The sequence below is a fragment of the Artemia sp. Qi Xiang Cuo genome, chromosome 15 (assembly GCF_049724085.1).
Source record: "Artemia sp. Qi Xiang Cuo chromosome 15, ASM4972408v1, whole genome shotgun sequence".
Classification (NCBI taxonomy): Eukaryota; Metazoa; Arthropoda; class Branchiopoda; order Anostraca; family Artemiidae; genus Artemia; species Artemia sp. Qi Xiang Cuo.
In genome coordinates this window covers 28,827,922-28,854,948 of record NC_142808.1, presented here as the reverse complement: position 1 = coordinate 28,854,948, position 27,027 = coordinate 28,827,922, and the positions used below count along the sequence as shown (strand labels likewise).

The 27,027-nt window shown below is 35.6% G+C and overlaps 1 protein-coding gene and 1 pseudogene across 3 annotated transcripts in view; one reads left to right on the top strand and one right to left on the bottom strand.

Annotated features, from left to right (window-relative positions):
• Window positions 1–25,064, bottom strand: part of LOC148943521 (trypsin-1-like) — a 202,723-nt gene extending 177,659 nt beyond the window's left edge. For 2 of the 3 annotated variants that reach the window (XM_089101772.1, XM_089101774.1), the window contains exon 1: window positions 24,935–25,064. In XM_089101772.1, the coding sequence (XP_088957898.1) occupies window positions 24,935–25,028 (94 nt within the window). In that variant the 5' untranslated portion in view covers window positions 25,029–25,064. The remainder of the gene's footprint in view (window positions 1–24,934) is intronic. The other variant, XM_089101773.1, reaches the window with a different exon arrangement.
• Window positions 7,939–19,083, top strand: LOC148943522 (uncharacterized; annotated as a pseudogene).
• Window positions 25,065–27,027: the final 1,963 nt, after the last annotated feature.

The following is a 27,027-nucleotide window of genomic DNA, read 5'->3' as shown; positions in this document are numbered from 1 at the left end:
TACTTTTTTAATGAATGCATATAAAATAAAAAACCCTGTTGATGTTTTGGAGAAAAAGCAAAAGAATTTTTTATCCGAATTAAATGTTTTTTCTCATAATTTATATAGAGCTGAACACGAAGCTTAATTTATTTTATTTGATTTAATTTTTGAATGAAGTGTTAATTTGTGAAGTGTTAATTTATTATCTATTGAATGAAGTGTTAATTTGTGTGGTAATTTTGATTGAAGGCCTTTGCGGATTTGTTGTTATATAGTTTAAAATAATTTTATGGCCTGTTGATTAGCGGTTATTATTTTTATTTTTATTTTTACTCTTCGTATTCGGAGGAAATAAAAAGTTTGAATATAATTGAATTGAAAGAGTGACCAATCTAATGGTATAACTTTTATTTCATACACACGATCCTTTCTCAGGATGTCATAGGTATTTTTGAGAATACAGTTGACAAGAGCCACTTCATACGCACCATCAAATTTGATGGCGGGGGAGAGTTTCGTCCAAAAATCACTTTTCTTATTCAAGTCGTTGTAGAGAGGATCGGAAACGTTGGACATAAATGTTACATAGAAATCATTGAGCGTTGTCAATATCTTCAACACTGATCCAAGAATCTAAATCAGAGTTGTATCCGAACCACCGAAAAAGTAAATGTTTCTTACCCCTGCGAGTACGAGTCTTTAATATCTTTTCAATTTGATAGATTTCACTATTATTTTTAACTTTTTGTAGTTCATAGTCATTAAAGCTGCTGAGAATCTCTTCATCTTTGGTATCTCACAGACGATAAGTTATGGGTTCATTGTCAAGGACTTTCGCCACTTTAAAAAGTTCAGTGGATCATAATTAAGTGTCCTTTTTAAAAATATTACTTGTTCTATTAAGTTGAACAATGTCACCAACATTAAATTTTTTCTTCTTCACACTTTTTTATTTTGAAAATTGCTGAGGACAGGTATCAATTTTGTCATGATCAGAAGTAAGAACTTCTATTGGGGCTGAGTTGGACAATGATCGATGAGGTTGTTGATTATAGATCAACATGATTCCATATAAATCATGAATAAAAGCCGGTGTATTTTTCAATGTACAATATCTTGAAATTAAAAGTCGAATAGTTCTTATCAATCGTTCGGCCAATGCAGCCTTTATAGGACTATGAGTATGATAGAGCAGTGTATTATATTTCACTAGTACTTTTGCAACATGGGGATTAACAAATTCACTACCGCGATCCGTTTGAATTTTTTTTATACGAATCCTGTTCGAGAATACTTTCTATAGCCTGAGCAACTTCAACACCTCTCTTTGACCCCAATGGAATTGCATACGCATAACGACTATAAACATTGATTGCAAGTAGAATGTACTTGTACGGTGTATTGTGACGTCTTTGAATCTCATCTAGAGTTAGGAGATCTCCTTGCATTATATGTAATGGGAAAAAGGCTTTAGTTTTTCGATAATGATTACCACGAAGTGCATGATTTCTATGCAGAGTGTAACTTGATTCATTTTGTAGATAGTCTAGTACACTTTTAGTGTGAACACCAGTAACTTTGGAAAGAGTCGTGGGGGAACTTAAACTCCCCGCATCACCAATATTTTCATAAACACCTTTCAGAACTTCAACCATTTTGAACGTAAACACGTAGTGTAACGTCCGCTACCCTTTTGTATACTAGTGGTTGGCGATGGGGGTGATGGCGACTTGATACGTTTTCGCTTTTGTCCAGCTATCAATGGTATGCTCCTCCTCATCACCATTGTCAAGTTTCTACTAGGTGTGCTAGTATTTTTCCAAGATTGATTTAAAATCTTCTTCTTCTTCCTCTTCATGTTCATATTTTAATGTTGTTGTTGATGATGATGGTGCATGTTCATTTAATTTTTTTTAGAATTTGTCTATTGCTAATAAGGCTTTTGGGGAAGTTTAATGTATTTAGAAAGTTGTATAGATGAGCGTCAAATGATAATAGTCCTTTACGATCACCTGTTTCTAAAGTTTTTGAAAAGATAAAAAAAAGTAGATTTATTTCATTTCTGGAAAAGAATAAGTTTTTTCTCCTAATCAGTTTGGTTTTTTGAGTGGTAGATCAACAGAGCAAGCAGTAGCTGCTTTACATCATTTCTTATCAGAGGCTCTGGATGATAGTTATTTGGCGGCAACTATATTTTTTGACATAAAAAAAGCTTTTGATACAATAGATCATGCAATTCTTTTTGATAAGCTGGAAAATATAGGAATCCGTGGAATAGCTCTGGATTTAATGAGATCGTATTTATCCGAAAGAAGTTTTAAAGTCCAAGTTTGTGAAGAATCATCTCATATTTTCACGTTAGAAAATATAGGGGTACCGCAAGGATCTGTATTGGGGCCGATACTTTTTTTGATTTATGTAAATGATCTTCCAAATTGCATGCCCTCAGGTGATGAGTTACCAATATTCTTTGCGGACGATACAGCAATTAGTTTGAAGGTGGGCAACGAGGAGGACCTACGATTGTCCCTGGAGACTGTTGCTTTGAATGTAAATTCTTGGTTTCATGCTAACCGATTAATACCTAATTTAGAGAAGTCGGAATTTATGGTTTTTGGGAGAAGTTTGAGGTCAGTGAAGCGTGTGTCATTTCAAATTATTAATATTGGAGCTTCCTCCATAAAAAGAGTAGATGTATTTAGATATTTAGGTATTTATATTGATTCAACTCTGTCGTTTAAGACGCATATTAGTAAACTTAAAGCAGCAGTGTCCAGGAATATCGGTTGTTTGCACAGATTAAAGTTTCTGTTTCCATACCAAATCATTAGAACTTTATATTTTTCATTAGTTGATTGTTATTTCCAGTATTGTCCGACTGTTTGGATGCTGACTTTCCCTTTACATTTACGAGGACTCCAAATTGTTCAAAATAAATCAAAAAGAATTCTGGACCATTTTTTAGCACACCCTAGGAAGACAGAGGAATTATCTGAAATTAAAACATCTTTTCTATTTCTTGATATACTTGATTTACAACAAATTTTGCACCTTAATTTTGGCATATAGTTTTTGAAAATGCAACATAAAGATCATTTTTTCAATAGTATGAAACTTTTGGCTGAAAATAAACATAGCCATTTATCAAGAGCTAGGATTAAGTTTCTTTTCCCGTTTGTTAAAAATGAGAGATCAAGACTCAGTTTAAGATATCAACTTCCTAATATTGCGAATAAATATAAGTTATTTTAATTAGTAAGTGAATCGCCATCACTATACATATATAAAATGAAATTGAAAAAGATGGTCCTTTCAGCCTACAGTAGCGGGGATTGATTGTATTATTGATTTATTTATAAATTGTTAAGTAAATCCCATCCCTATCTCCGTGAGTCGATAGTTAAGTTATGTTTTTTTTTTTTAATTTAATTTAAATCATATTATGTTCTTATCAAATTTTCTTTTCCTTCTGAAGTTATGTTAGCGGGAAGTGTAATGTTTTTAACCCTATTGTTTGATAAAGGACACATTACGAGATTCCTCTCTTCTCCTTTGTACAAAATTTATGTATATGTTTTTGTTAAATAAAGTCAAGTCTAAGTCTAAGTCTACGATTTTTAACCATATCTGAGATTAAATCAAGTAGATTATAGCTCTTGCCTCTGAATTATAATCCCTTTCCCATTGCTATCAACTTGAACATGATCTTGACCACTTTCCATGAGATATGTTAGGAGTCGTTTAATTTTTTAAAGACAAGAGTTGGGCAATGGAATTCCAAATTTAGACACAATTGAATACAATTACTCCTTTAATTGTGTTACATCAGCAGCAGCAGCAGCAGAATCCTGAGGAGATGATTCTTTTTTGTGATCAATACCACTGGCCTTCGCACGATAGGGCTTATGTTTGTCCACTCGGTGAAGTGCATCTTGAAGTAAAAGCAGTTTTTTATAGTCTTTAGTAGTTTCATTTTCAAGGAATTTAATCGTATTGCCCGCAAAATGTTTAACCGGTGAGAAAGCGAGTTCCGTTAGAGGTAATACATGGGACTTGGTCATTCTCTCTCTAAAAAAAACTGTTCACTAATTCTGCAATAATTGGTATTAAAAGTGTGAAAAAAGCAACCGCCCGTTTGAAAAAGTCTTTTCTTTTTAAAATTTTTGCCATTCTTTGTAGAGGCCAATGTACGTACAATGGAACGATGTTGGTTTGCCTGTTGCTTAACAACTTCTGGCAGTTGAACATTACCCGCGGTCAAATTTAAACAAAGTTCAGATTAAACAAAGTATTAGATTAATGAAATTATTGTCAATACCATGTTTGAGTATGGCTTTGCTAAGCAAGGGTTTTGAAGTGCTTAGAACTGAAAATAAATGTCTATTTTCATGTAGTTTCTTCAGTGTCATGATAGCAACTAATAGGTCTTTTTACTGTTCACGGGGATATATACTGTAATTTCACTGTCAAAAATATCTGTGACTACACGCAGATCTTCTGGTTTGTTTTGATTAGATCCATTAGAATGTAGCTGTAGGGTGTATTAGTTGCCTGATTGTACGCTGAGAGTAGAAATTTTAGGGCACCAGGGCCTTTTTGCTTATTGAGGGCTATTAGTGAGCTAGAATCAAGAACAACTCTGTAGATGATATAAAAGGTGCAGTTCAATGCAAGTGTTTGCATACTTTGCTCTGATGAAAGAGATCGTCTAGAGCCAGAGTGATGGAAATCTGTTCATGATGAGAGCGAACTGTGAAGAGTTGTAGCACTTCCTGGGACCATTGTTCAATAGATTCAGCCAGATCGTCAATAATCAGTCAAGAGTTTGGTTCAATAATGCTGAAAACATCAAGTCTCTCTATGAATTGTATCTGCACCAAACCCGGATATACCAATTGCTTTTATTTTATCGTATGACTCCTGCCAAATTCTGTAACAATAGTAGATTTTTTCGGCTTTTCCACAAACATTTTATCACAATTTTTAATTATTTTAGTTAAGATTGTTGTTTTGCCCGACATTGATAGACCACACAGAAACGATCTGAATGGTGTTTTAAATTGATATATGTTCCCTTCAACAGTTCACCTAGACAACTAACTGTAGACTATAATTGACTAATGACTAAATAATTTCCCTATTACTAGTCCGTTCAAGAATAATGAGGAGAAGAACAAAATCAATAAAGAATCATATTTTCTTTTATTATGCGCATAAAAGTAACAGCACTTTAAAAGCACTTCATTGAATATGAAAAAAATTGAACGCGAAAAAATACACTTTTTTTTAATTTATTTATAATAAAAAATACAACATTTACATAAGCACTAGAAAAAAAACTTTAATAAATACACTTTTTTTTTTAGTTATTTAAAAAAAAAATACATCATCTATGATGTATACATCATTTATGGAAAAATTTGAAAATTGAAAAGACGTGGGTATCAGATCAGATCAGAATTTGAGGTTTTCTGGCATAACCAGCAATACTTTAAGCCTCCTGAAGTACAGGTTCTACCTACCTACCAGTGGGTAAAGGCAGGCACACATAGCAGCCCCCACCCCTGGGGTGTAAGAGGGGACTCATCAGGTGAGACCTATACCAACTTTAACTTGTAATTTGACTACAGTAACCAATCCTTGGGTTTATGCCACTGCTACTGTTGATGCTCGATGTTTTTTGCTGATTGGTTTCTGTTCTTCAAATTTCACACTCCCCTGCATTGGTATTAGAAATTTGTTGCTTCAGTGTGGACTACATCCTGCCTTATACACAAACTATCTTATACAATGGCCAATTTCTGGTCCTGTTATGTTGTTTACTTCAGATAAGAAATGAAAAGTCAACTCAAGCCACCTCGTGAACTAAGGTCTGACAGCTCAATCCAATTCTCTGGATCAGAATCTGTTTCAGAGCAGCTACTCATGCTCACTAACCACATAAATAGCATAAAAATCAAACATAAAATGCTAGCAGATTCACTACAACCTGACAATCTTAAATCTTCAGTGAAAGGGTTACTTGATGACCTTATATTGGCTAAGATCTCTTCCCAGGTAGATGAGGCAGAGGTCAAAATGAAAGAGGAGCAGAAATTCATGCAACATAATGTCACTATCTCTTCAGATAAGCTGGATGCAATCAAGCAGGAGGTGTATGCTGGCCTCAACCTAGATCTTAGTAATTTAGTGGATAAAACTCTTGAAAGCTATAACAGACGCATATTTTCAGTTGAATCTTCATTGGCTACTTTAGAGTCATCCATGATAGACCTTAAAAACTCTTTCCAGACTATCCAGTCTAACCTGGCAAGATTAAATTACCGTTTTGAACAGCAGGCTTTGAGCAACCAAATTATTGTCTTTGGGGTGAAAGAGGAGACCTCCATTGAAAACACTGAAAGTCAATTCCTGTCACTATGTGCTGGGAAATTTCCTGGCATACCAATTATTCAGTCTGATGTTGTATGAGCCAAAAGAATTGGCAAACCATCTGCAAAACCCAGACCCATAGTTGTTGAATTTTGCAACTTACGAGTTCGTCAACTGCTTCTCACACAAAAGAAGGATTTGAAAGGATCAGGGATTCTATTTTCTGAGACACTTACAAAACCACGCTTACAACTTCTTTTATATGCCAAGTCAAAGCTTGGCTTACGTAATGTTTGGTCCAGTAAAGGTGATATCCTGTATAAAACCCAATCTGGAAGAGTAGTTAAGTTTAATAATCAGAGTGAAATTGATTTTTGTGCTGCAAATGCAGAAAAATTAAAGTGATGGATTTCGATTTATTTTCTTATAATATATTGCATTGTTTCTGTAGGGATTTACTTGTTGTTCTTAAAATATTCCTCTATTATTCTTTACTGTCCTCACATAATTTAGACTGGTACCATATTACACTTTGTGCCAATAGTTTGGATGATATGTCCCTTCCCACTAATATTTCTTTATGTTTGTTTGTGATTCTGTCACCTTCACGTTGTCTGATTTACATTATATTCTTGTTGTGTCATTATACTTGTAACCCCCATAATATCAACTGGTCACACATTATAGTTTGTGCTAATACTTATAATAATATGTGCCTTCCCACTGATTTTTCTTTATGCTTGTTTATGATCCTTTCACCATCATGTAGCTTGGCTTCTATAATGTTTTTGTCATGTCAGCACATTTGCAGCTCATATAATTTTCACTGGTCCTATATTGCATTTTGGGCAAATATTATGAATCATATATGTTATCCCACTGTTATTTATTTATTTATTTTTTTTTTTATGTTTGTTTGTGATCCTATCACCTTTATGTAGGCTGTTTTCTTTCATATTTTTGTCATTTCAGCATAATTGCAGCTCATATAATTTTGACTGGTTCCACGTTATACTTGGGGCCAATATTTTGATGAATATGTGCCATGCCACTATTATTCCCTTATCTGGGTTAGCGATCCTATCACCTTCCTGTAACCTGAATTCTATCATATTTTTTTCATGTCAGCACACATGCAACTTGCATAATTTTGACTGGTCCCATATTATATTTTTGGTCATTATTTTGAATAATATCTGCCATCTCATTGATATTTCTTTATCTTATTTTTTGATGCTATCACCCTTGAGTACCCTGAATTCAATCAATTTTTTGTCATGTCAGTATATATGCAGCTCTCATAATTTTTTACTATCCATAGTATACTCTGGGCTAATATTTGGAATAATTTGTGTCATTCCATTTATATTCATTTATATTTGTCTGAGATCCTATCACCTTCAGGTAGGTTGACTACTATTATATTTTTTTTTCTCTCTCTTTCTTTCTCAAGTCAGTTACAGCTTACATAATTTTATGGTCCCACATTATAAATTGGGCCAACACTTTGATTCTACTTTCATTTTAATGATATCTCATTATGTTTTTTCTGATCATCTCACCTTCATGTAGCCTAACTTCTATTATTTTTTTGTCAGTCCAGCACACTTGCAGCTCATGTAATAGCAACTGGTGTCACATTATACTTTGGTCCAGTACTTTGGATAATTTGTGCCATCCCACTTATATTTCTATGTGTATATTTATTATTTGTGATAATTATGGGTGATTTCTCTTTTCTTTTGAATTCTTCTATTCTTAATTCGGTTATATTTGATGAACCAATTAGGGCTGGTAAACAAGAGACTCACACGCTTGACCCTCTCCTTGAATCTATGGTTAATTCTAGCTGTAATTATCACACTACCATTGATTATTGTGATAAAATTATACCCTCACTGTCTTTAAATAGTAGTTTTAATGTATTTTGTTTGAATGTGCGTGGGATAAGAGATAAATGGGATAGTCTGAAATCGTATTTGTGGTCTGATAATTCTTGACCTTTTGATGTAATTGGTTTAACAGAAACATGGTTATCTGATGGTGAAAATTTTACAGCCTATGATATGCATGGTTATGTTGCTGTCCATATCCCCAGAATGGTAACAAAGTGCTCAGGAGGTATTTCTTTATTTATAAAGTCTGATATTGAGTTTAGAAGAAGGTCTGACCTTGAATCCTTGTTTACATCAGTAGTGTCAAATAGTAGGTCAGTTTATTCTCTTGTTATTGATCTGAAAAGCCAGTTTTCATGTGACACTATTTGTTTGTTTTATAAGCCCCCTCCTTTTCGAACACATTTATTCTGCGATTTGCTTGATCAACTTTCTTGTGCGGTGTCCTTCTCTAAAAAACATATTTGTGTTTTCGGACATTTTAATTGTAATATGTTAAATATTGGATCAAGTGATGAATGGGACCATCTCTTTGATGTGCTTTCTTCTGCATGTCTACTTCCTTCAATTTTTTTTCCTTCTCGTGATGACCCTACTAGAAATTCTGCCACTTTAATAGACAATATTTTCATTTCTCATTCTTCGAATTTGATGTTTACTTCTGGTCTTGTTTTCACTGATCTTTCTGATCACTTCCCTATTTATGTTTCACTTTTTGTGCCTCAAACTGAGATTGTTGTGGATGAGCGGGGTGAGTTTTCTTTTAGAACTTCCACAGATAAAGAAATTTCTAATTTAATACATAGTCTTCAGAGTAATGATTGGTCTAGTGTTCTTGAAGCTAATGATGTTGATTGTGCAACGAGTTTATTTTTGTGTCGTATGGGAGCTCTGTTGGATAAGCATTTTCCTCTTAGAAAGAGGCCAAGGAATTCCAGACCTAAATGTCCATGGATGTCTAGAGGTCTGATCAATGCTACACATATGAAGGCGTCTCTGTTTAAGGCTGCATGTAAAAGTAAGACACAGGATGATCTTTTGAAGTATAAACTTTATAAAAATGTGCTTACTTCTTCAGTACGTGCAGCCAAAAAGCTATATTTGTCGCGTCGAATTGATGAGTTTAAGGGGAATTTGCGAAAGGTTTGGACTGTAGTTAATGAAGCTCTTTCCCGCAAGAAACTCAAACAGTCCCCCCCTTGTCACTACAGGAAAGCTGATGGATCTTTCGTGGACAAAAATTCTTCAGCAAGCGCCGTCAATTCGTATTTCACCTCACTTCCTTCCGTTCCTAATCCACCCTACAGCAGAGTAAGTAGTTTTCCCTTAGCAGAAAAGTCATTTTTCCTTTTTCAATGCAGTGATACCGAAATTTCTAACATTATTTCTCAGCTTTCAAGTAGCCGTACAGTTGATGGTTTTGGTTTGAGCTGTAATGTTCTTAAAAAAATTGGTCAGTTTGTTTCTAACCCCATCTCACACATAACTAACCTCTCTCTTTCTTCTGGTGTTTTTCCTCATTTATTTAAGATTGCTAATGTTGTACATTTGTTTAAAAAAGGTGATTCATCTCTAATTGCAAACTATAGACATATTTCTCTCCTTCCTGTAATCTCTAAGGTTGTTGAAAAAGTAGTGTATTGTAGACTCTCTTCATTTGTATTTAGTAGTAATACGACTGCAGGTAATTCTCTCATAACTAACCATCAGTATGGCTTTCGTCCCAGTTTCTCTACCTTGCATGCACTTTCAGATGCAACAGAGTTTGTGCGTGTTAATCTTGACAAGGGCTTGTGTGTTTTGGGTCTATTTCTTGACTTTTCAAAGGCATTTGATATGGTCGTTCACTCTGTTCTTTTGTCTAAATTATCTTCATTTGGAGTGCATGGAGTCCCACTTGAATGGTTTAGGTCTTACCTCTCAGGGAGATATCAGTATGTTTCGGTTAATGGTACTTCTTCCTCTTCCTTGCTTATTGTGAAAGGTGTCCCACAGGGCTCTGTGCTTGGACCACTTTTGTTTTTAATTTATATTAATGATCTTGTTGATGGTCTTCATCCCCTTGTGCACCCTATACTTTTTGCTGATGACAGTAACTTCTTCATTGCTGCAGTGGACCTGCCATCTGCCATTTCCCTAGCTGAAGGTCTTCTTGATAAAGTAAAAGATTGGTGCTGGTCAAATGGTATGACTCTCAACAGCCAAAAAAGTGCCATTGTACACTTTAGAACCCCTTATCGTATGAGAGACGCAGGGGAACCAACCATCCTGACTTATGGGAATGATATTATACCGCAAGCTACTATAGTGAAATTTCTTGTTGTGTATCTTGACTGTTTTCTTTCTTTTAAAACCCATATAACTCATACCCGTTCCCTTGTCCTCCGCCAATCTTCAATGTTATACAGGGTTAACTCATTTCTTCCCCCTGATGTTATGCTTTCTCTTTATTATGCTTTTATTTTTCCTTACCTTTCTTATTGCTGTTCTGTCTGGGGTAGTACTAATAAATCTCTTCTCTGCTCACTTCAAAGAGCCCAAAATAGGGCAGTGAAGGCTACTTTTCTTCTTCCTCGTTTTTACCCTTCCTCTGATCTTTATAATGATACTGGAATAGCTCCGCTGGATCGTATTGTGGGTAAAAGTTACCTTTATTTAGCACATTCTGCTTTTCTAGGTAGACTCCCACAATCTCTGCAGCAGTTTTTCTTTCTGTCAGGCTCAGGTAGGTATTCTTCTTTTTTACGTAGCTCTTATCGCAGGTTCATTTTACCTAAGCGTTCATCGACAGCAGGTCAGAGGTCTCCTGTTTATCAATCTATTTTACTATGGAACTCCATCCCTCCTGATGTCCCTCTATCTCTTTATGCAAAGGCACTTTATCGCTGGGTATTTCCATTATAGTATTTTCCCCCTTTTTTATTCATTTTTTTCATTATATCCACATTTTTTTCTTTTTTTTTTCTTTTTTTTTTAATTAAATATTTTTAAAATAATTCTCCTTTTTTATACTATTTTTTCTAATATTTTAAAAAATTTCTATTTTATAATTTTTTTTTTTTTTTTTTTTTTTTTTTTTTTTTTTTAGTGCTTTATAATAGTGTCTTATTTATTTTATTGGCCCTGTACAAGCTTAGCTTCTTGGGCGTGTTTAAATTTTTAAGTTTGTAATTCTATTGTTTTTGTTTTTTTTAGTATTAATAAATTGATTGATTGATTGATTGATTGATTAGAATATACACACACACACTTAAAATAATATCATACTTTTATTTACAGCATTTTGCATTTTAAATGGGGTCCCCCCGGGGGGCGGCCACTGCGGCGGCTGGGAAGCACCACGGGCCGGGAAGCACCGCGGGGCCCGCTGCGGCGGGCCGGGGGCGGGGCATTAAATAGTGGACTTTATGTGGAAATCGCTCTGCCTTGCACACACACACACACACGAATTGAAAATTGTTTGTGATATAAAAAAAAGAATTTAAAAATACCCAATACCCAAAAAAAAACCTCCCACCCAATTTATACTTTTTTAATGAATTTAATTTAATTTTTATAGACCGAGTTGTTTTCTGTACTCTACACATTCAACTCGGTCTGAGATTAAATAGTGACCGTGTGGTAGTACCTTCACAACATACTCAAGTACATAGACTTTGTCCGATATGGCCGACAGGGCGTTTTTCTCAACTCTAACTGTGTAGTTTTTAAATTGTAAAGAGCAAATCGCCATGACTTTCGCTCTTGGTACTAAACTACGTTCCATACAGTTTCTATAGACACTCATGTCGAAATTATTTTTTACAAAGTGTGTAGGTACCCCCTTGCAAACTTGCTTGATATCCTTGTTGTGCATTTCCACACAGTATACCTTCGGCCCAGGAAAAACACCACTGGATATCAGATCACTTCCCGTTTCAGATTTAACATTAACAATTGATTTGGGGCCTGTCGTTTCGCTAGCTCTGGGTAGAAGGATTCATCCCAATTAGTGTAGTCTATTCGTGAGCTAATGTACTCGCCATTTTCCAAATCATTCAATAGATTTTCAGTTTTGACTTTTAACAGGACGGAATCAGTGTCCCCGTAATGCACTTTTAACTTGTCCCTCAATTGGCCACTGTACCTTGCATACATTATAATAAAATGACAAAATGAGTTTTTTAGATATTTCAGTTATTGCACTCCCGCCTGCAATATTTCTATTTAAAACAATGTTTCTTTTCCTGCGTTGTAGGGGCACCATATTAGAGTCTATGATTGTGAACGATGTGAAGTTTGGATCCGCAATGATTCGAGCACAATCTTTGGGATTGGTTACAATGTCAGATCGACATCTGTTTCGTACGCTTTCGCACATTTTACCGAAAGCTGATTTCAAAATGAGTTTCTAGACTTCTTTTCAACTTTCGTTTTCGCTTGTGAACGCTTACTCACAAAGGTGTCAATAAACGTTTTCATGTAAGGCTTTTGATCAAATTGGAGGGCTCTATGAATCTTTGTGAGTTTGAAACCATTGAACACCATCCATTTCAATAACACGTGATGAACAACGATATTCTGTTTCGGGTTCAGGTCGGCAATTAGTTTTTGTTTTGAGGGTACCCATTGCATACTCCCATCCTCTACTAAAGATGAATTGTAGGGGCTCAGAGAGTCCCTACCCACCGGTCTATTTATGCACAGAAAAACAAAGTCTTTTAACCGAGTCTAGATTTCTATGGGTATTTCACCGTCAATTTCAAAAACCATCCCTGTTCCCCATTCGCCTAAATGCTAGCAATGTCGGGGAAATTGGAAGCACACAGATTGTTAAGCCATTTATAATTGCCAGACGGCAAACAGTAGTAAGACATTGCCGATTGGTAAAGGCAATTCATATCCAAAAGAACTGCGTCTAACTTTTCATCGGTGTGCTGTCCGGTCGGATCAGTTTTCATGATACGGTCCCGGTCAAAAACATACCCACCCCTCATTGATCTCTCTACAAACAGATGCTGATCCATAAAGGCGATCAGACCTATTTCTTCTTTGCTGTTTTTAAGTATCAAGGCCATCACCAGATGCGGAGTGGAAAAATAAAAACTTAAATCCAACCTAAGTTCTCCATAGATTTTATCCGTATTTTTGAACACAATGTCCAGAAGAGTGAGTACGTCACTGGCCAAGTAAAGTTTACAATAATCCCAAACAATTTTTACATCTGCCCTTTGCCCAAACCCTCTTAGCAAATTCGTAGTCGCTAGTGGTGCACTCACTCTCAGTAAGAGAAATGTAAAAAGCTTCAATGGGCGGTAATGACACCTCATCTAGCCTCGAGGCGGAGTTGTAATAATCATATGGATATATGCCCTTACACGTTAATAAATCATACATTTCATCATCGGGAAAGCGCTGTTTGAGGAGGGGGAAGCTATCAAAATTGTCACTTTTCTGTATCAGAATCAATTGACTTAAGGATTTGGGGAAGAAGCTGAAAGAGTCTAAAAAACTGATTTTATTCAGGCACGTGTTACCCTTTTCAACTGTTTTCCACATGAATTCTAGCAGCAGTAGCTTCTCCGATGACTTGGGTATGATATTATATGAAAAAGAACCATCTATCCATGAGTCATCTACAACTCCACCCTTGGCAATGCGGGCCCACGCCGGTAGAGCAATTTTTAAGTCATAATTGGAATTGTGTATAAAAACAGGTACAAAATATTGCTGTCTAACGTTTAAATTGCACGACTGATGTGCTACCCCTCTGATGTTACTCCCCCCGATGTAATATCCTGCCACAAATGATCATGATCAATCACCTTCCTCCCCTCCCCCCATTCCCAACACCATCATCAAATTCCCCCTTGCAAACCCAACATATTTTACGATTTTAATGGCCAATCTGTCATCTTGTTATAGGAGCATAGGATAGTTTGTGTAACGAAGGAGCGAAATTGCACCGTTCGCTGTTTTGATTAGACTGACCAATGCTGAGCGCATGCAGTCTTCACCATCGCCCAACATCTCAACTACATCCAGCACTTACATGGTATTATTGGAATCTCGTTGCGCATGAGCGTAAGAGACCCCTATGGCTTCATGTATTTTAACACGATTTGGATTTGACGAATCGTACACGTCTGTGAGTTTCGCTTCACAGTCTAAAGTGATATTATTGCTCTGTAGGAGCGTGTTCTGGAAATTTTTAAAACTTAAGATCGCTCTATCTTCGCTTACCGTTTCCACAGCCTGATATCCATGACGTTTACAGCGTTTCATGTGATGCTTTAACTTTAAATCCGAGCGAAATCTTGAGAGGCATGTTGGACAGTAATAACACACACCATTCCCCTTTTTACCCTCACTTAGAACCCTACTAATATCGGTAATTTGATTAAAATGTCCAATTGAAACAGGCTCTGTGGGTGGTGTGTATAAAAGCCACACCCAATGTTCAACTGATTCAATTGAAGGAGCCCTCACTGGAAATAATACGCCCTTCTTATCGGAACGGTGCCCGTCCTCAAATTCTGTTTCATACTGCAACACCGTGACACCAATCTTTAAACGTGCATTAGGCCACTCAAAAATATCTATTCCTTTTAGTTTCACGGGAAATTGACCATTTGAAGAATTAAAATCTACTATAGGGAACTTTGAACCCTCCCTACCATTAACTGCCATTTCATCCAACTTTTTCTTAGATGCATTATCGCGCAGAGGTCTATACGGGGCAATTAAAAATGCATACTTGAAACACTGTAGCCTCGTATCGAAACAGATTCGTTGTATCCCCCTACAACCCTTTAATCTGAATGATATTTTAATTCAATATACCCCGCTCCCCCTCTTACAATAAAATCCTTTTAAATCTACAAATATTAACGTTTAAACTCTCAATAAATAAAACCATCGACCCGCTACCCCCTCGTTATAATTTTCCCATTTACTTTGAATACTATTAACCCAATCTAGAAAAACCTCCTCATAATTTGATGAATGCGGGCGAATTGCCAACATCTCTGTGTGCAAGTATTTCGAATACAGCTTGCTCGCATTTTCGTTTATAAAAAATATTTTTAGTTATTGATGCTTTTAAACCGACCCCACCTATATCATGTAAAAAATTACATTATATTTAGATATCTCTGAGGGGAACAGAGAAATTTAAAACAATGGTTGGGGCGGGAGATTAATATTTTAATATCTCTGACACACACTCTTACAGTGTTGAAAAAATGGCGAAAAGAATAGGGTAAAAAAAAGTTGGAAAGAAATAGTTAGATATTTGTAAAATCAGGTAGAAGGTAGAGGTAAAATGCTTACATTTCCAAATTCAGACTGCACTTGTGTGCCTGAAGGACCTGGCAAAGTATGATGGGGGGCGACCTAACGATCTGGAGTAGACGGGTCTGAGGCATTATTAGAAGCCGTCCACTCTCTTTTCAATTTTCTGCCAGGTTGCATAGAGGTTTGCGCAGAGCTGACACTGGCGTGAGGAGCTCCTGGCATTAAAAGCTGTGTGGTCAATGCCTGGTCCAGAGCATGTGCAAAGCAACCAGCATATCTTATGATGGAAGGCCTTGCAGCTTGCATCGGTGTGACATCGGTCCCTCTTGCTCTCTTTTCAGGGGGAGAGTAATTGTCGGAATCCTCCTTAAAAAAAGAAGAAAAATTTAGATTGAAATAACTAACCCTCTTTTACAGAAGAAAAATTAGTAGACAGAATTTTACAGAAGAAAAATTAGTTTACAGAAGAAAAATTAGTTTGCTAAATACGAGCTATTTTCTTGCGAAAACACACAAAATCAGAAAAAATGTTCAATGTTCCTTTAGTACCTACGCAATTAGACTGAAAATGAAGATATTTATGCACAGTTTCAACTAGCTAGGGCTAAGTTTGCTAAAGACGAACTATTTTCTTGCGAAAACACAAAAAATCAGAAAAAAAATGTTCAATGTTCCTTTAGTACCTACGCAACTAGACGAAAAATGAAGATATTTATGCACGATTTCAACTAGCTATGGCTAAGTTTGCTAAGGACGAGCTATTTTCTTGCGAAAACACACAAAATCAGAAAAAATGTTCAATGTTCCTTTAGTACCTACGCAATTACACTAAAAATGAAGATATTTATGCACAGTTTCAACTAGCTATGGCTAAATTTGCCAAAGACGAGCTATTTTCTTGCGAAAACACAAAAAATCAGAAAAAAAAGTTCAATTTTCCTTTAGTACCTACGGAATTAGACTAAAAATGAAGATATTTATGCACAGTTTCAAGTAGCTATGGCTAAGTTTGCTAAAGACGAGCTATTTTCTTGCGAAAACACACAAAATCAGAAAAAAATGTTCAATGTTTCTTTATTACCTACGCAATTAGACTAAAAATGAAGATATTTATGCACAGTTTCAACTAGCTATGGCTAAGTTTGTTAAAGCCGAGCTATTTTCTTGCGAAAACACCAAAAATAAAAAAAAATGGTCAATGTTCCTTTAGTACCTACGCAATTAGACTAAAAATGAAGATATTTATGCACAGTTTCAACTAGCTATGGCTAAGTATGTTAAAGACGAGCTATTTTCTTGCGAAAACACACAAAATAAAAAAAACGGTCAATATTCCCTTAGTACCTACGCAATTAGACTAAAAATAAAGATATTTATGCACAGTTTCAACTAGCTATGACTAAGTTTGTTAAAGGCGAGCTAAAATCCAAAATTAATACAAAACTTAAATTTCTTCCCAAGAAAATATTTTGAATACGATTTGGCTGTATATCAATTCTGAGTTTAGTCTACTATTCTTTAAATAGCAACTTCATTAATGATATAATTCAACGAATATCCATAGATATCCAAAATTAATACAAAACTTGAACTTCTTTCCGAGAAAATATTTTGAATACGATTTGGCAGTATATCAATTCTGAGTTTAGCCTACTATTCTTTAATTAATCAGTGCCGATAACACAAGCGTGTGAAGTTTGTTTTATGAAAATCACCCTTTTTGTAAGAAGATTAAACACACATGGTTTTAATCTACACTGCAACGAAAGCACATTTTAAATGCACGATGGGAAATGACATTTTGAACGAAAGAATTATTTCTAATGAATGAATTAAACTCGTAAACAGAGGGGGGAGGGAAGATGGGGTTTACGTAATGGAAAAAAGAGCGTATTTTACGTTTTCTATCGACTATAAACATTATATAGTAGAGTTTGTATTGTGGGGGGTGGGGATATGCCCTGAATTTGAATTTACTGGAGGGATGACTATGTAAAATGATTTTATTTGGAAATAAATTAAGAAAATTTAGTAAACTGAACTCACACTATAAATCGATGTATCCAAAGCTTCAAAGTCAATAATATCAAATGTGTTATCCATGGTATGCTAGAACCTTATGAAAATTTAATCGTAACGCATGAGCATTATATACAAAATCTCAAGGACGAATGAAAATCACTCCTTTTATTTGAATCCAATTACCAATCAAGTTATCGTATATAGAATAACCTCCGCTGTCTCTGATTGGCCCTTAAAAATGGGTGTTGCCTCAAAAACCAGTCTGCTAGTGTTATACAATCTCGACTATAGTTTCAAAACATGTTTGACCACTTTATAGGTTTTCTCGCGTTTTGCAATGTGCACGTGAAACTGTACTGTATATTCTTGTGAAATTCCATGTATATTTCATTTCAATAGCAATAACCAGTCTGATTGTGTTATACAGTCTCAACCTTAGTTCCAATACATGTTTGTTCACTTTATAGGTAAAGGTTTGCTCGCTTTTTACAATGCGCACGTGAAACTGTAGTGTATATTCTTGTGCAATCACCCGTGAAAGTGCATACACCCTTACTAATCCTAATCCTTTCGTCCCTCTCTAGTATTCCCCGTTTTAGCCCCATCGATCCGACAATTGCAGGAAGGCTCCCAGCTTGTCCTCCTTCCCCACAAATATCTGGAAACTTTAGTTAGAAAAGGCTCCTCTTCAAATATAACTTGGTTCCTACCAAACCAGTATAACGCTAGAACAAATATTCCTGACCATTGCCCACCATCCCTTCCGATTTCACACCCATGTCCAAATGTTATCTACAATTATGCTAGCCCCCCCCCCCAAAAAAAAAAAAAATTTGATACGCCAAATAGTTCATGGTTCTCTAACCCCTTTATCAATAGTTCTTCAACTGTGGCTGTTGGTTTGTTTGACGGTAGTGTTCCTGTAGCTCTACCTCTTGTGCAGTGATACATCTCCCAATTGTCACGATTAGGGAAGTTTTTCGACGCCACGGATAGATTACCACGAAGTCTTTTAGACTTTAATTTCCTTGACCCTATTGAAAAGGATGAACAAGACAAGTTGCATAACCTTAGTTAAACAAAGATGTTTTTGTGAGGTTTATTGTGTACATTTAAAAAAAGAATTGAACAAATGAAAAAATATAGGTTTTCTTACGTAAGTAAAGAGCAAAGTTAGAACTTAAATCAAAAAAAATTATTGCTTCACATATTTGGTAAGACAGTATGATATTATTGTATGCTAAATATTGTCGATATCATGGCCGATGAAACACAATTCAGAGCCTTATTCATCATCTTCTATTTTCTGCATGCTACTTAAAATTTTCTGCTCCTAAAAAAAACATTCTTTTTTTGAGGTAGGTTTTTTATTCTCAGTAAAGTGCTAATTTTTAGAATTCTACCGAGTCAGTTAATTTGAGCTAGTTTTGTAGAAGCAACTTGCATAATCTGTGAAGTAATTATTTTTACTCTTTTTAAATTTCAGCTTTGCTTTTTACTTCCGTGTGACAGTCGTGATAATGACGTAGTCTTATAATATCAGGAAAGGGCTCATTCGAAGAAAAATTAAAAGTTTTAGTGCCCTTTTTAAGCGACCAAAAAGATTGTAGGGCAAATAGCCCACTCCCTCTAACCTATTTTCCTCAAATTTGCCTGATAAAAACTATAAAATAGCCATTTGCTCAGGATATTTTATTAGTCCAATAACTATGCCTTTGGGAATAACATGAGCCCCCCCCCCCCCAGTCCCTTGGGAAAAGTCAGTAAGTCATGACATTTTCCCATTGTTTATATATAGTACATTTTATTGTGAAGTGTACAGACATTGTTTTGTGGGGGGGGGGAGGTGAATTTTCTACTGGGTATTTTCCAAGGGGGAATCTTCCGTGGGAAGGAAATTTTTAAAGGGAGTTAACTTTCCAGGGAAAATTTTACACTGGGGATTGAAATTCTTTTTTATTTGTCTTACTTTCTGTTTACCGACTCAATTTTACATGTGAAGATGTTAAGGAGAATTGTGAAAGGGGGGGTGTATTTTTACCGGGATGGAATTGTCTAGAGTATCTTTCCATAGGGGGGGGGGGTCCACGGAATAAATTATCCATGGGGGAGTTTTCCACGGGATAAATTTTCCAGAGGGTATTTTATGCGGGAGCAAAATTCTACTGGGGTTGGGGAGGGGGGGGGGCATTTGCGGGAAAACCTTTCCACGAAGGAGGGAATTCCCGGCATGATTTTAAAAACAAACAAAAATTAATGTCTTCTTCAAATGAAAGTGCGCTAAGGAAAATTTTTCACGCGGAATCGTTTGCAAGAAATTTTCTCGGGGAATTGTCAATTAGAATGGAATTATCTGGGGAGAATTTTCCTGAGAGAAAGTACTTTACGTGGGAAGAACTTTCCATGGAGAGATTTTCTGTGGAGTGAAAGAATTTCCCATGGGAGAGGAGCCGGATTTCTCGGCATTATTTAAAAACGATTAGAAATAAAATAAAAAAAAATTAACTGAAAATAAGGAGCAACATCAAGACTTAAAACGAACAAAAAATTGTTACGTGTATAATGGTCCTCAATATATCGCTCTTTAAGCTAAATTTTAAATTTTGCCCATTAGGAACACATTTCCTGAAACACAGGGGCTGCCCCCTCGTCAATACCTCGCTCTTTAAGCTAAATTCTAACTTTTTGTCCTAATTCTTAAAGAACGACTCCTGAAACACATGGGCCGTTTAACAAGAATAATGAGCCTTTTTAAAACTTATAAGAAAACTTTAGCGTAAAGAGCGAGGTTTTGAGGAGGAAGCATTCCCCCCCCCCTCATATAGGTAGTAATATCTCTTTGTTTTAAGTTTTGATGTTGTTCCTTACTTTCAGTTGAAAAAATTGTTTGTCTTCTGGTTTGTTTCCCATTGGGCCAAGAATTGGATCTGGCAAAGGATATTTCGCCTAGGGCCTACTGCATTTTACCAACCAATTTTTTTTTGAACGAAACTTAGTCTTGTCTTTACCCTCAAGGATAGTTCTAAATGACAGTCATGTCTCTCCCTTCTCAAAACAAACCTCACTAAACTTTCAACCCTTCATGACGATGCAAGGAGCTTTCAGGCTTTTCCATTGGCTAAAGTTTTACAAATCAATTTTCACAACTTTTGTGAATTTTCTACTGGATTGACTGGAAAAAGCTAACGAAAGAAGCTGAATATTTAATATGCAATGATATTAGCTCTTAGAAATCTCAGCGCAATTCAAGATTTTAAAGTATTTTTTATTTTTCAAACTAAGAAAATTTCTTTTTATAATATACTTTGTTTTCAGTAAAGCACAAATGACACATTCGGCTTTAGAACTATTTCATTTTGGGGGAAAGGGAGCAATAGCCAAACTTCTATTTGTAGTAACTTTTGTTCGTTTTAAGTTTGACTTGAATATTCAGTACAGTTATTACTCGTTATAAGATTTATTTTTGATCTATATCAGTTTCTGTTATCTTTATATTTGACATGGTCATTTATTCTAATTTTGTTTTGTTTTGCGTTTTATTTCTTCTTTAATAGTAATTTTTGGTCCTTTTTAATTTTAATTATTATACGACTTGTTTCTGCAAGTTTAATATGGCTGTTTACTTTTCTTTGAAAAACTTCTTTTTCGGAAAGTTTTTTTTAATTAATTCCTGTTCGGTTGATGCCCTTCACCTAACTGTTCTTGAAATATTGAAAATATACCGTTTTGCAAGTTGTCACGGTCGCAGTTAACCTTAGTCGCAGTCACGCGTGTGCGCGATAGCATTCACAAGTGGTTGCAGTCGCAAGCAGTCACAGTTGCAGTTTCAGTAGCAGTAGTAGTGGCCCTGAAATTTTTAATTTAACACCCTTCCGCGTTTCAAAGATATTACAGATACGCCGTTTTGATAGCATGGATGCACATAGTGTCTTTTCATTTAGTTTACCATCCTCCTAAACAATCGCCGAAAAACTCACTTCAATATCCTTAGCCTTTTTGGACACGCCTGAAATCAAATATCCCCCCCCCTTTCTTAATGATAAACCCTGCATATAAAATGGACAAATTACATAATTTACATTACTTCACCCGGGGGCTGTAGGGGGGAGGCAAGGTATCCCCGGAGACATAGTTGTTAGACCTTTTAGACTATTTTGAACAAAATGACTTTTCAAAGTATCTATCAGTGTTAAGGGGGGGGCGTCTTAGAACGACGAAGAGGGCTGGTTACCCTCAAACCACTCTTCAACATCCCCCTCAACATGACCTGAAAGTTTCAACTTAGTATCCTCAGCCGAAAAAATTAACGTTCTAGTGTAGATAAGTCAATTTATTTAGACATCTCAAGACATTAAATGAACCCTGTTTATTGAACTCTCTCAGAAAGAATAGTTACTGAATGAACCAGAAGTTAGTCATTTATTTTTGCATAAACACGTTAGTTTTAATTTTAATGCTTTAGTATTTCTACTGACTACGATCGCTGTATATGTGATCAAAATATCTAGACTTTTGTACCTGTTTTTACTGTCTAGAACAATGGATTTATCCCCATTTGAACGTTTATTTGTTCGTCATTGAAAGGCAATGTGGTCTGGGAAAAGCATACATAGTTTAGGGTACTACGTCGAAAAAGTATCCTCAGCCTTTCCTTAGATACTGCTGATACGCCCTTTTGATAACCATCTACATATAGTGTGTCTTGTCTTTGTATGACATTCTCCTCAGCATTTCCTGAAAGTTTCAGCTTAATACTCTAAGCCTTTTTGGAAGGCCAGGATTAAATATGCCTCCTTTTCCCAACACAAATCCTTATATATTAACAACGGGCAGCTTGCATAGCTTACAGCCGTTGCCCCAGGGGATGTTGGGGATTATGTCATCCCCAGTGACAAGGTTGTATCCAGGATTTTTGTTCGAAGTATAGTAATTTTTTTTCGATGAATTTTACAAAAAAAGTTTCAAAAGGCATCAAAAATTTGTTTATCTACATTTTTGTTACATTTCACAAGCCGGACAAATATTTTAAGGGAAAGGAGATCAAACCCGATAACTGCGACCCCCCTGGATACTGCCTTGCATGTCGGTATATTTATTTGACATTTAGACTATTTTGAACAAAATACCTATTTCCAATTTTTGATCGGACATCTTTAGGGGTAAGGCAACTACAATGAGCATGGGGGTGCCCTCCGAACACTTTTCAACATCCCCCTTAATATATCCTGAAAGTTTCAATTTACTACCCTCAGCTCTTCTTTAGATATTTCATATATGTTTTTTTGATGAACTGGATGAACAAAGTGTCTTTGATTTGGTTTAACACGCCCTCAGTATTTCCTTAAGTTTCACATTAATATTCTTAGCCTTTTCGGACACACCCAGAATCAAACAATCCTGCTTTTTCCGATATAAATCCTACATATAAACAACGGGTAAATTCCCTTGTATACAATCCTTGCCCAAGGGCTAGGGGTATGGCATCGTCGGAGAAATAATTGAAAGACCATCCGACTATTTTTAACAAAACGGCTATTTCAAATTTCAATCAATGCTGAGGGGATTAGGACGAAAGCCTTTTTACATAAACCATTTGATTTTGCTTCTCTCTTTATTGTTATTAAGATGGTAGCAACAAGTGGAGAAGAGAAAAATTATGCCTATGTATACACTACCATTACCTTTGAAGGACTGGTAAGTGCTACCCATGCAAGTGTTTTCCTCGTTGTTCAAGGTAGGGGGTTGTAATTTCCTCGTGCGGGGTTTTCGACAATGGCGATTACAATTTCGTTACTATTACTGAATCAACTTCAAATGACAATTTTTTTCTTTGGCAATAATTTTCAAAAACATTTTACAATTTTTGGTTACTATGGGTTGAACTTCGTCCGTCACTAAGTTGCAATGACCGCTGCAACCTTTGGCTCTTTGTCGCATGACGGCCCTCAGTCACATGAGGGCCGTCATGAGGCCAGAAGAGAAAAATTATGCCTATGCATACCATACCATTGCCTTTCAAGGGCTGTTAAGTGCTACCCATGCAAGTGTTTTCCTCGTTGTTCAAGGTAGGGGGTTGTAATTTCCTCGTGCGGGGTTTTCGACAATGGCGATTACAATTTCGTTACTATTACTGAATGAACTTCAAATGACAATTTTTTTCACTTGACAATAATTTTCAAGAACATTTTACAATTTTTGGTTACTATGGGCTGAACTTCGTCCGTCACTAAGCTGCAACGACCGCTGCAACCTTTGGCTTTATGTCACATGACGGCCCTCAGTCACATATCCTTACTATTCTTAATGTTTTTCAAGCTGACCGTTTAATTTTTTGTTTTCCAACCATGTTGATATCCATATTGATTTTCCCAGATAGGATAGAAATTTAAAAAAAAAACACCTTTTTGTCCATATTAGCGTTCGTTTTGTTTTTAAGTACTATATAATATTGCATATGTTGGTGTTACAGAGGACGGGGCTGAGTCTTCGTTCTTCTTCTCTCACAATTTTGCGCTAGTATGCTTTAAAACTCATTTTAAACTCAAAATCGCTGCAATTTCAAGCAACATGGCTCTTTAATTTTCTTTGAAACTTCTTTTTAAGAAAAGATCTTCTCACTTAATTTAAAAATGAGCAGAAAAAAGACCCGCAAAAAGGTTGAAACCACTCAACCACTCAAGGGAGTTCCAAGGGAGATTAACCCTTCCACGTACAAAAATAGATTTTTTTTTTCGGGTAAAGATTGTCACATTTGGTGTTATTCCCCTCTTTCTTTTTTTTCTGTTTTTTCTAGGGGTGATTTTTCCAATCAAAGAATGCTCATTTCCCCATGCGTTTATCCCAAACATCTCTATCTCTGAAATTGATTATGTTTTCTGTTATATACCTTTCAATAAACCTCTGAGGCTGATACTAAAATTTTTATTTAGCCAGTTTATTAGCTTTTATCTCGCCTAATCTGCCGCCAGTAAAATTGATCTGACCTCTGTCCATGTTTGAAATCTAGAATAAATGCTCACTCTTTGTTTTCGCCACTGTCGTTATCAACTGCATAACTATTAAATATATATATATATATATATATATATATATATATATATATATATATATATATATATATATATATATATATATATATATATATATATATATATATATATATATATATATATATATATATATATATATATATATATATATATATATATATATATATATATATATATATATATATATATATATATAATCTGAAAATTATGCAAGTGATGGCGAAAGTGAAATAGAAAGTGTACTAAACTGCACAAGGGAACTAAATGACACGGCAGGGTTGAATATGTAGTAGTTCCCTTATTAGGTCCTTGCTGAATAGAAACTTTGTAAAAACTTACCTTCAGACACAGTTATGCAAAACAAGTAAAAACAGGTAAATATTTTCGGAAACATTTTAAATTTGATATTCTGCCTTGAATCCTTTTTAAACATAGGCGAAAAACAATTAGAAGAATCTGATAAGATTGATTTACTTAGAACCTATCTGTTTGCTATAGTGAAAAGTTGTTTGATAAACGTACGCTCTTCCAAAATGAAAACAAAACTTGAAAGTCTACTTATTTACAATTTACGTAATAGGCTACTAATCTTAATTACAACAATACGATAGAGTTTTGCCAAAATTGGTCTCTTTTATGGAGGATTAAATTTCAGAGATTTTTTCTTCAAATGAAAGTTAGGAGCAACACTGAAACTTAAACCAACAGAGATTGTTCCCTATAAGAGGCAACTGTCCATTTTTCAATGCTTCGCCTGTTCTGCTAAATCTTTTTAGTGCTTTAAAAAGCTTCTTATTCTACTTCAACGGCCCTTGTGTTTCAGCAATCGTTCTTATAGAATTGGGACAAAAAGTCAAACTTTAGTGCAAAGACCGAGGGACTGAGGAGGGGGGAGGGAATACCCCTCATATACGGATAAACTTTTGTTTGTTTTAAGATTCAATGTTGCTCCTTAATTTTAATTGAAATAAAAATTGAATTCAATATCTGATCGTCAAACACTCCGTGGTAACGAACTGTGAGTAAGGAGCGACCCGGCTCAATAGTAACGGAAACTCTAAAAAACAGAATTTTAATACCAATATATACATCAAAGATTCAGATTTTTATGCTGATATCATCAAGTTTATTCTTAACTACAAAAAGTTTAGCGCCTGGGAAAATGTGCCTCATTTTCGAAAAAAGGGGGAAAACCCCCCTTTATAGTCATAGAACCTTAATGAAAATCATACAATCAGATTCAGCGCATCAGAGAACTCAACTGTAGAGTTTTCAAGCGCCTATCTGCAAAAATATGGAATTTTGTATTTTTTGCCAGAAGAAAGATGATGGATGCGTGTTTATTTGTTGTTTTTTTGTTTGTTTGTTTTTTCCCAAGGGTGATCATATCGACCCAGTGGTCTTAGAAGATCACAGGAGGAATCATTCAAACGGAAATTAAAAGTTCTAGTTCCCTTTTAAGTGACAAAAAAATGGAGGGCAACTTCTGCCCAATGAACTATGAACTTTGCCCAATGTCAGAGGCAAGACTATAGCATTGCCTATATGAAAGGCCATACGGCTCCAATGTTTTATTATCATTATTAATATTATTTATTTTTTTCCCCAGAGGCACTTCATATGGAATGAGTCATCGTATAAACTTTAAAAGGGGCTCATTCGATTGGAAATCGAGAGTTTTAGTGCCCTTTTTAAGAGCGTGATTGGAAGGCAACTAACATCCCTTCCACGCCCACCATTTTCCCAAACACATCCAATCAAAAGTTTGCGATAGCCATTTTGTTCTACGTAGTCGATTTCCAGATAGACATAATGTTTTTGAGGAGGATACTCCCCCCACAGCCCTCAGGGCAAGGGTTGTAAGTTATGCCGTGGGGGTATATATGGTTTTTATAGAAGACTTTGTCGTAAAAACTTCAAAAAGGACTCATTCGATTGGAAATTCAAAGGGCTAATGCCCTTATAATAGTCAAAAATGATTGGAGGGCAACTAATCCCTCTCTCACGCCCACCTTTTCCCCAAACACCATCCAGTCAAAATTTTGAGATATCCATTTTGTTCAACGTAGTCTAAAAATGCAGTAAATTAGGTCTTTGAGGATAACACCCCCCCCCCCACAGCCCTCAGGTTGTAAGTTTTGTAAAATCTCAAAATTTTGAGATAGCCATTTTGTTCTACGTAGTTGATTTCTGGATAGAAATAATGTTTTTGAGGAGGACACTCCCCCCACAGCCCTCAGGGCACGGGTCGTAAGCTATGCCCTTGGGGCGTATAAGGTTTTATAGAAAGTGTTGTCGTAGAAAATTCGAATAGGGTTCATTCGATTGAAAGTTTTAATGGCTAGTGCCCTTTTTAAAAGTCAAAAGTGATTGGAGGGCAGCTAACACCCCTTCCACCCCCACCATTTCCCCAAACACATCCAATCAAAATT